The 12389-nt window shown below is 37.7% G+C and overlaps 1 protein-coding gene across 11 annotated transcripts in view; it reads left to right on the top strand.

Annotated features, from left to right (window-relative positions):
- The window catches only part of PPP1R12B (protein phosphatase 1 regulatory subunit 12B), a 143602-nt gene extending 134323 nt beyond the window's left edge, over positions 1–9279 (top strand). For 7 of the 11 annotated variants that reach the window (XR_013545094.1, XR_012086234.2, XR_013545099.1 and 4 more), the window contains 2 exons: positions 44–99; positions 6917–9279. Coding sequence is in view for 4 of the 11 variants with exons in the window: in XM_020782571.3 (XP_020638230.3) it covers positions 44–76 (33 nt within the window). In the remaining 7 variants the exon portion in view is untranslated. The remainder of the gene's footprint in view (positions 1–43; positions 100–6916) is intronic. The other 4 variants (XM_020782573.3, XM_020782570.3, XM_020782568.3 and 1 more) reach the window with 1 other exon arrangement.
- The last annotated feature ends 3110 nt before the right edge of the window (positions 9280–12389 follow it).

Raw genomic sequence — 12389 nt, 5'->3', positions numbered from 1 at the left:
GAGTACTACCAGTTATAAACTTTACGTTTCTAATCTCTACAAGGTACAGTCTTCATCTTGGAGGTACAGTTCTTGATTTACACAGTCACTTCTCTTCAGGTATGCATTTTCCCTCTATAGGTTCTGTGTCAGAGAATTGTCTCTGATAAAACAATGATTTTATTCAGGCATCACTTTGCCATTCTAAAACCATTATTGAACAAGGGGGGAGATGAAAAAGATAGAACAAAGATGCAGCTTTCTGATTATTGTGAGAATTCAAAAGATATATTAGAATAATGCACTTCTGAAGGTAAACATTACAGAGTTTCATTAATATTATTCAAATATATCTTAGCAACCATAACTGGAACATACAGATTGCTATTAAGAATGGTGTATATTGTATTTTACGGCATGTTAGGATATCTGGGATGAGTCCAGCTTCATTCAGAACAGTTTTGTCACTGAATTCATTGTGGAAGTAGGTTGTATTCTAGTTTCGTTTTATGAGTTGGTGGAAGCTTTTCTTAATTGTTTGAGTAATATGGCTGAAATAGTATCTAGAAAAACACAAACATTTTTCTAAGATGGTACAACTTATTCATTATGCAGGTAGGTGGATGGATAGATAGATAATACACATAGACTCACACATACATTCTTATTTGATATTTGGAAACTAATTTGCTATGTAAAACAATAATAGTTTATCAGCATTGTTGTGTCATTCAAACATTCTGCCAGTTCTCAAATACTAAATTTCTGTACTGTAATTTAGTGTGTTCTTTCTTTCAAATCAACGTCTATCAAAGAAGATAGCCAGTGATGCCAAGCAGTTCCAAACCGGTTCTCAGTCATCAGTTCAATAAATTTATTGAAATACTATATCAAGAAACCAGTTTATATGCATGAACATATAAATAGAGACATCTGTGCTATGAAGGAATATTATAGAAGTTTATAAGTTGTATGAAATGGGAAAAGAAACTTTTTGCCCAAATAGTAAATATATGCGGTAACTAAGAAAAGAGCAGTACACTAGACTATATGAGATCTGTATTTTTGCTTAAAACCTGCAACCAACCTATTGTCACCAAAAATTGATATACTGTAGGTCTTTCCTATTCCTTTTTCTATTTTAAAAAATAAAATTGTTAACTTCATTGAGAACATGACTAACAAGTTTTTAGGCTGTCCTGAACCTGTCATAATACATTGGGTTTCCCTGATAGATAAAATGGGGAAATGAGAAGTGTACCCAGCATTGTCATGAATTTTTTTCTAAAGCATCTGTTACCTTGCCATTTAAGAAATAGCAGCAGTAAATGGGATAGTAAGATTAGACAGATCTATTACATTATTCTTTATACTTCAATATATTTCTGCACCAGGCCTCAATTATTCTTTGAGTTAGCTGTTGGAGATCTCCTGCACACCCAAATTTAATAAAAACTGAGTTAATAACTTCATAACACTATTATGAATAAATATTAATATTTAAATATTTAAAGGTTGTAAATGTTTCTGGTGCCTGGATTGTATTAGATATTATCATTCTTCCTCCTGCTCTTTTAAGGAACAAGGAATACTTCTTCCTATGGTACCATGGCAGATGTTACTTGAAAGATTTAAATGAACCATTAAGGTTTTTTTGCTGAAGATAGGAGTTTTTCTGAAGGTTGCACATGAAACCTATTTGTTCTTGTGCTTGGTACCGTTTAGCTCAGTGGTCCCCAACCTTGGGCCTCCAGATGTTCTTGGACTTCAACTCCCAGAAACCTTCACCACCATCTCTGCTGGCCAGGATTTCTGGGAGTTAAAGTCCAAGAACATCTGGAGGCCCAAGGTTGGGGACCACTGGTTTAGCTGGAGATGTTATGCTTCCTGCATATAAAAATATCAAAGCTCCCAAACAGTCTTGACTCATCACAACAACACTCCAGCAAAGGTATAGCTCCTTTGATTCCTGTCTCCCCTATATGTTGCATTTCATTTGACTGAGACAACACTAAGATAACACATTTCTTTGAAGATATTACAGAAGTGACTACAGTAGCAGAATACATTATTCACATGTATTGTTTTATATCTCACAGTTGTTCAGCACACATATTTTTGCCATGTTGAACAGTGTTCCTTTGGATATTTATGAAGCACTTCCGCATTTATTTCCTAGTATGCATGGTTTCATTGTTTGTACTTGTTGTCTGTGCTCACAACGTGGGGTTCAATCCCAGGTAGCCAGCTCAAGGTTGACTCAGCCTTCTATCCTTCCAAGGTCGGTAAAATGAGTACCCAGCTTGCTGGGGAGGCAATGTGTAGCCTGCATAATTAACTTGTAAACCGCCCAGAGAGTGCTTGAAGCGCTATGGGGTGGTATATAAGCAGCACACTTTACTTTGCTATATTTAAATTTTAAATATATTCACACAGTTTGCTTTTCATTTTTTAAAGAAAATGGTGTGAGGAGTGTTGCCTAAATCCTCAATGTTATCTTTTCTTGTCCACTTAAAATTACAGGCGCTGCCTTAATATGACCACTTAGCTCTCATGTCAAGGTCTACTTGGCTCCAATAGCTAGTGAGCAATATGATTTCTCTGGTAGTAGAACATGATCTGATGCATCCTGCATTTCCTTAGTAATCATACTGCTGTGACCAGCTTAAAATGAAACAACGGTTATACTCTTCCCAATGTTAACTGAGTTACTCTGCCTCTTTATAATACAAACTGATGGTGAAAACACAAATCTCTATCATAGCATCATTCTTGGCAGAATACAGCTTTCTCTTTGAGGGGGTTGAATATGTAAATGTAAAGTTTAATTCTATTACCACCATAGTTCTCTACTTGGGGTTTTAGGTCCTTTTCAAGCAAATATCAAACAACCCTGTGCCAAGCTAAGATGAAAGGTATCATATCTCATTAAGGTGGACTTTTTTCTCTCTTTTTGGGGATTTCACACATGAGAGGGTTTACTGAATAACAAACTGTGACTATAGCTGTTGCAAAGTATCTTCACTTTGCAGCATCACAATTTCTGTATTAAGTATTGAATTTCATGCCTCACTATTGACAGTGAAACTCTTACTTTTCGGCTTTTTTAAATTCAGAATAAAAGGATAAAGCTAAAGCAGTACAGGTGATTGGGGAGAGGTCATTTTACCCATTAACAAGTTTACAGTGCAGTGTTTCTGGAAATGAAGGATTGGCTGGCTACTTGCTATTGTCCAGGGGACACCCAAGTGTACACACAATGATCTTTCTTTAAATTATAAGAGCAACCAGCTGAAATTAGACTCAATAAAAACACAGGTCTGTGCCTTCCAATTAAAGAACAGAGAGGAAGCTGCCGGTTAGCTGAGAAGGCAAGGTTTTGGAACATTGCCATACCCAAAGTATTTGGGTGTCATTGTGAATCAAACCCTGATCTTCAAAAAATTGTCTAAAAATCAAAAAGTTGCAAGCAGAAATAACATAATTTTAAGTTGTGCAGCACTCTCACATAAATGAAGAAAGATTGAGGAGTGGGGAGGGCATATACCAAATGACCCACTACACATTACTTCTCCTTCTTACTACTGGAGATTTTTTCTGACTACCATTTCAGATTGACATTTTACCTGCATGGTGCAGAACCTGCCTATTTAGTATCCCGTCGTACAGTATATCATAGAAGTGAGTACACCCCCTCACATTCATAAATATTTTAGTATATCTTTTCATATGACACAGTCATTAGCATCTAAACCGCTGGCAACAAAAGTGAGTACACTCTTAAGTGACAATGTCCAAGTAGCCATTTTCTCTCCCTTGTGTCATGAGACCCATTAGTGTCACAAGTCTCAGGTGTGAAGGGGGAGCAGGTGTTATTGCTCTCACTCTCTCAGACTGGTCACTGGAAGTTCCACAATGCATCTCATTGTAATGAACTATCTGAGGATCTGGAAAAACAAATTGTTGCTCTATTTAAAGATGGTCAAGGCCAGTGGCGACAAACCTCTTTGGGCCCAAGAGCCCAAACTTGGGGGAAAAAAACAGTGGGCGGCAGACTGCAGCAGGGAACAGAAAGTGGCGGCAGAAGAAATCCCAGGCACGGAGATGTTTCGAGACGCCACACTGGATCTGCCACTAGTGCCAGCTGCTCCAGATTCTGGCCCGCCACCTGTTGAAGTGGCAGCACTGCGGCTGTAGCCGCCTCCTGAGGTTTGGCTGCCGGGGGGGGGAGTAGTGATCCTACCAATCCGGTGACTTACGGCTTGCGTGCCCACAGAAAGGGCTCTGCGTGCCAGCTGTGGCACTCATGCCATAGGTTTGACATCACTGGCCTAGGCTATAAGAAGATTGCCAACACCCTGAAACTGAACTGCAGCACAGTGACCAAGACCATACAGCAGTTTAACAGGATAGATCCCACTGGGAACAGGCCTCACCATGATAGACCAAAGAAGTTGAGTGCCCATGTTCATCATCATATCCAGAGGTTGGCTTTGGAAAATAGATGTATGAGTGCTGCTAGCGTTGCTGCAGAGGTTGAAGGGGTGGGGGGGTCAGCCTGTCAGTTTTCAGACCATACACCGCACACTGCATCAAATTGGTCTCCAGGGCTGTGGTCCTAGAAGGAAGCCTCTTCTAAAGTTGATGCACAAGAAAGCCTGTATACTCTTTGCTGCAGAGAAGCAGACTGACATAGATTTCTGGACCCATGTCCTGTAGTCCAATGAGATCAAGATAAACTTAATTGGTTCAGATGGTGTCAAGCGTGTGTGGCGGCAACCAGGTGAGGAGTACAAAGACAAGTGTGTTGTGCCTACAGTCAAGCATGGTGGTGGAAGTGTCATGGTCTGGGGCTGCATGAGTGTTGCCAGCACTGAGGAGCTACAGTTCATTAAGGGAACCATGAATGCCAACATGTACTGTGACATACTGAAGCAGAGCATGATCCCCTCCCTTTGGAGACTGGGTCGCAGGGCAGTATTCCAACATGATAACAACCCCAAACACACCTCAAAAATGACCACTGCCTTGCTAAAGAAGATGAAGGTAAAGAGGATGGACTGGCCAAGCATGTCTCCAGACCTAAGCCCTATTGAGCATCTGTGGGGCATCCTGAAATGGAAGGTGGAGGTGTGCAAGATCTCTGACATCCACCAGCTCTGTGATGTCATCATGGAGGGGTGGAAGAGGACTCCAGTGGGAACCTGTGAAGCTCTGTTGAACTCTGTGCCCAAAAGGGTTAAAGCAGTGGTGGAAAATAATGATGGCCACACATAGTATTGACACTTTGTGCCCAAATTGTATATTGTCACTTAGGGGTGTACTCACTTTTGTTGCCAGTGGTTTAGACATTAATGGCTGTGTGTTGCGTAATTTTGAGGGGACAGCTACATTTTCACTGTTCTACAAGCTGTATACTCACTGCTTTACATTGTAGCCTGGTGTCATTTCTACAGTGTTGTCATATGAAAAGATATACTAAAATATTTATGAAATGTGAGGGGGTGTACTCACTTCTATGATATACTGTATGTAGCAATTGTAAGGTTGCATAGCCAATTGTATGTTCTCCCTTGCAAACACAGCACATTTATGTGTGGCCTTTATATAGGGAGGTATGGTTGCTTTTCCCCAACAGCCATGTAAGTAAACATGGTGTATTTGAAGTAGTAACTGTGTTCTTGTCTCTTGTGGTCTTGTTTTTGTTTTGTTTTGTCTGATATACTGTATTTGAAATGTCTTTTTGTCTTCATCTTGAATGTGTTCACACTCCTCTCCTTTTCCTTGGCTGTACAGGCTCTTTTAAATAACACTCATTTCACCAAGAACCTGATCTTTTCCCTCAACAGCAGCTGAGCTCTAGGAATTCCTGGGACCTTAATGCAGCTGACAAAATTTTGAAGAAATGTGCTACATACTGCCCTAGATAGCAAAGGCATAATAATTCCAAGCCTGATCCTTGGTTCAATACAGTACAGATAATTCTTATGTGGCTTTGCCGGGAATAATTTGTCATTTCTGATACTCGGTACTAATTCTTCTTTTCTTCATCTTGAATTCAGAGGACTCTACTGAGATCAAATGTAAATGAGTTGCAAATCAATTAAAGAGCCCTTTTTTCAAATACAATTTTGAAGTCAGTTGACAATGTTTTGTAATTATGGCGAACAGATTGTGAATTGGGAGCCTCCTTTTAACGGAGAAAACTGTTGACAGGTGAATTCCAGTCACCATTTTCCATAACAAACTCCCACTTTCTAAGCCATTCTGATGAAGGGGGAGGACGATCACACATATACAATTCTCTGCTGCATCATAAGGATGGATCTGAATAACTTACATGCTAATATGTTCCTGAATGCATTCCCACCCCCTGCCCACCCCCATATTATTGCTTGCATATGTTATGATGCATATAACATGTAATACTAATTCAACCAAATCAGGATGTTGATTCTTAATTTCTACACATGAAACACTTGGTAGGTGAATAGACTCTTAAGTTTTCTGGTACTGCAATTTGCCTTCATATTTAAATGTTAGAGATCTCTTTTGCCTGGAATGTAGTCATGTATTTAAAGGCACACAGGAACAAAATAAGAGCATTTCCTTCAGAGAGTACAAGTAACGTTAGCAAGGTGAAGCCTATAGCACATCAAGCTAAGCAGGTAACAACTTTGTATACATCTGGATTTAAGGGTCAATTCTGTGTCTCTGTGTGAAGATATAAGATAGTTGAGCCGAATCTAGGGAACATACAGCAAATACGACCTTGTTGACCTCACTTGAAAAGCTTCCTAGAGAGAATAATTTTGTATGAACACCATATTCCTTTTTTGCAGGGTGGCTTTGTGTGTGTTTTTTCCTATGATGAATATTAAGGAAATAGGAAGAATCTAAACTGAAATGTTTTACACTTTATCCTGTTTTTCAACAGATTTTGACAGAGCTGAAATCGGACAATCAGCGGCTGAAAGATGAAAATGGAGCACTTATTCGGGTCATCAGTAAACTCTCAAAGTAGTATATTGAGTGTTGGATGGGCATAAAGTGTGTTTCTCTACACAAGCTGCCACTACGCCATCTGCTTGTGATCTTCCAGTTGGAAGAACTGCTGGCATTTCAGACATGGATTAGTTGGCCACATCTACTGCTCCTTGCACCTGGCTCGGCATTCACATATTGAATAGTGCTTATCCTCACACTCTCCCCAAGATATGGCATATTTTCATCACTTATTATTTTTAGACTGCTGAAGTAATTAATTTGGAAAGGCAAACACTGAGCTGGTACTGTCTGAAATGCCCAAATTCTTCTGCTGTAAACGCCATATCCGTCCACCGAAATCCAGTGTAAAGAAGCATCTACTGTAATAATAAAGAAGTGACTTTATAGTGTTGACCAACCATGTCTTAAGATACTGTCTTGGAATAAGAATAGGGAGTGAAACTGGGAATTGTCATGGAAGATTTGTCAATATCCTTTCTAGAATTTGGGAATCTGCAATCTATGAAAACCACGGTGACTTTTTTCTCTGGGAGTCTGACAATGGTTACTTGGCTTGGAGATTTATGTTCTCCACATGTCTTAGTAGCTGACTGATGTATTTAATGTAAGATTTTAAATCTAATTTAATTTTGGGGGGGAGCAACAAAATGCCTCTCCTGATTTGTGTCACCTTTGCAGACCTCCTCAACATACTTCCTGCTGTTCCCCTTGACGGTTGCCTTTTCTGGTACTGTTTAATACTAACGTGGTCTTATAGCCTCTGCATTCTGTGGCTAACACTTGTATCCCCTTGGTCTTTCAAGATTTCTACTGGAAAGATAGCTCATCAGCAGAGGTTGCTTATTGACTTTATAGTATGAAATATCACTGCATGAAACACAACTATACCTTTCTGTTAGCAAGATAGGTCAGTTTTCTCTGAACGTTCCATGAAAAGCACTGCAGAGTGGCTAAGCAAATAAAATTATGCTTACAATAATTTTCAATGAATGCAAATTAACTGAAGATACAAATGGTCTCATTTTTAAAAGCTGAAGAAGACTGATGTATTGGGTGCTTATCTCTATGGAAAATGATGACTGAATCTCTGTGAAAGGTCTTCATAAAAATATTGCATAATGTTTGAGAACTTAGATATAGTGATAATCTTCACACTTATAAGACATGAAGGAGTCTGCATCTAATGAGGACAGCAGTAGCACCTGTATTGCTCTGAAACCTGTTTCAATGCAGACTAGAAATAAATGAATTCACTTTTATAAATTCTCAGAACATAATTGTTTCAAACACTCTGTTGTTCCAGTTATTCTGAAAAAAGCTGATTTCATTTGTGAAACCTACAAAAATTGTTTCCTGCCAATTATACAGTCCCTTGCGAGTGGGTTTTTCCATTTTTGCTTGTGTAATTTCTCTTCCAAAGCATGGTATCAGTTTTATGAAGCTGTTTTTTTAGTCTTGATTCAGACAGTTTTTGCCATTCCTTAGAAAGAAACCTTGGATCAGAATAGTCACTCATTAGCAGGTATGAGTAAGCAATGGCAATATAGGTTTTTCTGTCAGCTTTACTCAGTGAGACGGCATATGATCTGTTTGATCTACTATGGGTTATTTTTGACAAAAATGTATAGTTTGTTTGCCTTTTATTATTCAAAAGTATGAATGTCCACCTCATTCTTTCTAGATGAGAATTACTATGTAGAATGCAGTTAAGAACCAGAAATCAACACTTTGAAATGTTTCTGTATAAAGTTCTCAAATTCATTTTTACAAACAAGATTTTGCTTATGGACATTAAACAAAAACAAAAAGAAAGAAAGAAAGCAAACACTTGACTTCACAGCAAACACTTTTCCTGTTTTGTTTTTTGGGCAGACATTTTGTATAATCATTGCTAGAATAACAGGTAATCAGTATGTGTCATAGGTCCATATAATGATTCATATATTTCATTAATACTGACTGAAATCCTATTATGTAACTTTACACCATGTAAGGCTGATGAGATCATCAGCCATGGTAGCTTTTTGTAAATTAAAAATTACTGATTTCTTATCCTTTAAAGGATCTGAGGTTTCCTTGGAATGCCTTTTATCTTGGGGGAGCTGTTTAGGCCATGGACCAGGGATCCTTTAATTTCTGGAAGTTACTGTGGTTGATGATACCATCAGCCATACATAGTATAAAGTTGCAAAAAAGGGTTTCAGCCACTGTGTTTTTAAGTCAACATTGAGTTATTAGTGGATCTTATCCAGATTCAGCTTTCAATGGTCATTTAAAAGTATAAAAGAAAAAGACTTCTGATGCTTATAATCCATTCTACAATGATTTTATTGCATGCTATTATTGTCACTATTTATGAAAAAAATATATACATTAAACATCTCATAGTTTTTAGGTATGTAACCTAAAACATGAAGATCATAACTGCTCAATCTATAGAACTGTAACATATGAAAACTTTTACAATTTGAATTTGATACAGAAACTTGAATTTGGTTTACACTGAAAACTGAAAACAAATTAATCCTATTGACAAGCCATAGTGTTGTCTATACAACATGCTACAGGGAGATAAAGTGAATCAGATTATTACAATGGCAGCTAGGAAAATGAATACTGGCAGCCAGATGTCATTTTTACATGCTGGGCCACAGTGCACATATGCTGATATAATTTTAATTATTTTAATATTTAGCTTTGTCATTCATCAAGATCTCGAGGCTTTTCTGTCTCGATCAATTTCTTAGGAACCCTTTTATATTGTTTGCACAAAAGTAAACATAGGCCTAGAACTAGTTTGGATGATGTTTTTTGCCTACACAAACACACTCTGATATTTCCTTGTGCAAGACATGATAAAACCAGGAAATCTGTAACAACAGTTTCCAGTATCATCTGAATTGGAATACTGTGGCTGGCAGAAGTTTTGGAACAAGAGACAATTATGAATCACAATTTGAAGTTAATTTTTAGATCCTGGCTTGTCCTGCAATTGGTTTTGGTGAAACAAGTAGCTGTGGCTTTATAGGGTTCACACAGAGGGTTTGTGGGTACAAGGAAAAGGTCAAATCACTTCTTAGGTAATGATTTTAATACATTTTTTCGCTGATGGCACAAATGTTCCTGCAAAAATTGGGAGAGTGTTCTTAAAAACAGGTTCATGCGTGTTTTTAATCAAATTCAGGAGGAACTATTGCTACTGCTGAAACAAGACTGCTTTATATTGTATTGGTAGATGTTAATATTTGGATGGATTTTATGTTATGTTAAGATTGTGCAGTTTGCTGGAAGATTCTCTGCTTAAAATGAAAATTATGTGGGAAAGATATAAAAAGTTTAATCTGCAATATAAGAGCTTTCATGCTTTGGATGTTGGAAAGTTCTTTAAAATAGGAAATAGACCCCTTTGCCATACTGCTTACACCTAAAAGCTTTGACAGTTTAATGTACATCGCTAGATGTATTTGTAAGTGTTAACACCTTACAGAACCTCTGCCACATCTATTTTGATGTACCTTTGCAAATTATTCAATTTTAAAAGGCAAAACTTTAAGGAAGGGGGAAAAGAGGACTTGGTTTTATTGCTCAGAATATGCAAAATTTAAGTTTAAATCAGTGAAAGAACTATTTAGTCCATGAAAACTTTCAGATGAAACTAGGGGTGTGCCAGATATAAACCTAAGGAGGCAATTATGAATAGGGAAGAAAGCTTGGGAGCTGATATTTTCTGGTTGACTTGCTTATATTAAGAGAGTCTGTATTGTACTTTATCTATAAATATAGATGAACCATTGTTATAAGAATTCTGAATAGTGAATGGAAAACCATTTTAAATGGGGGAGCAAGTTTAGCTACAAATGAGTGTACTTCACTGCATCTGTATGTAGTGACAGTTGATGTTGCAAAGTGAAGTAGCATCTGCTGTCTATATATGTATTGATTTGTTGTTAACAGAAAGAGTGAATGGATGAATCTAGAGATCTGCTCAGATGTGTTTCAGCTAGCTGTTCAACGAGCAGCTTATCTTCACTGATGCAGGGCTTATAAGTGTAGTGCAACATGCCAAATAAGCTAATTTAAATTAATTGTTTCTTGTTCATGTGGACTGTATTTTGATGATTGAAAAGAGACTATACAAATATGATAGCGTAGTCGTGGATATATCCATACTTCTTTCTTTCAAGGACTGGGAATGCAATCTAGTGTTGGTTGTTAAATCTCTTTTGTTCCCATGACACAACCAGCACTCTTTGCCAGCAAATCAAAGACATCACTGTAAATCATATGCAAGTCCCTGCATGTACTTAGACAAAAGATTAATGCTTGTTTTTATTATTATTATTAAAGAAGGTGAAGTCTGTTCTTGATTAAACTGAGAGGATGATAAAAATTTGGGGTAAACTATATTGTGCCACTGTGATCCTCTATGATATCTAATGAATATCGTAGTTAGTAAGAGTGTGTATGCATGTGGTGAAGAGCAAAACACAGTCCTCCCACATACCTAATGCATTATCTCTCTCCCCCCCCCTCCCCATTATCAGATAACTAAGACCTGGGGTTTAATGGTAATATGATCCTGACTTTCAGTTCGAGAAGACCAGTTAATATTGATGGAACTTCAGTTAGCAATGATAACATCCCATGATTTAGATCACTGGTTCTTAACCTTTGTTACTCAGATGTTTTTGGACTGCAACTCCCAGAAGCCTTCACCATCAGCTCTGCTGGCTGGGGTTTCTGGGAGTTGCAGTTCAAAAACACCTAACAAAGGTTAAGAAGCACTGATTTAGATGGCTTAACTCCAAGTATGACAAAGTCTGGATTCATCCATATGAACAGTAATCAGAACTGAAGTCAAATCTCAATTGAAAAGACTTCTGCTGTGTCATGTTCTCTTACTGCCATAGATACTAGCATTCATTTTTTTCAAAACTGAAGAGTTGCTTATGACTAAGGTTTCACTACAATTTAGCAGGACTTCCAAATGCCACCAAGGATATATGTGTAGGTTGCCTTCAAAAGTAATGAAATGTGATGTTATTCGATAGGGCTTCTCATAAGCAAATCAAGACAGGAGCCTCTTTTGTCACTGAGAATACAGTTTATTATTTGCACTCTCATTTGCACAGTCCATTTGCATTTATGCTATAATTTTTGTGTCGTCTCCCTCATGTTTTCTTCTTGATTTTCCTCACCCGACTAAACCTCTCTACTAGTTTAGTCCATCTAATGATAAGACAGGTTCTGGAGTTGAATTATTTCTGGAGGTCTGCCTCCCGTCAAAGGGAGGGTATTTTCCTGGGATGATGAATCTTTGGATCACATTCACCTTCATATTTGACATCTTTTATAGTTCTACTAAAGCTGTATGTTCCAGGAATGGTTTTTTTAAGCAAAAT

Source organism: Pogona vitticeps, chromosome 4 (genome assembly GCF_051106095.1).
Source record: "Pogona vitticeps strain Pit_001003342236 chromosome 4, PviZW2.1, whole genome shotgun sequence".
Lineage (NCBI taxonomy): Eukaryota > Metazoa > Chordata > Lepidosauria > Squamata > Agamidae > Pogona > Pogona vitticeps.
Note: the sequence above shows the minus strand (reverse complement) of the source record. Positions and strands in the feature narration are given on the sequence as shown.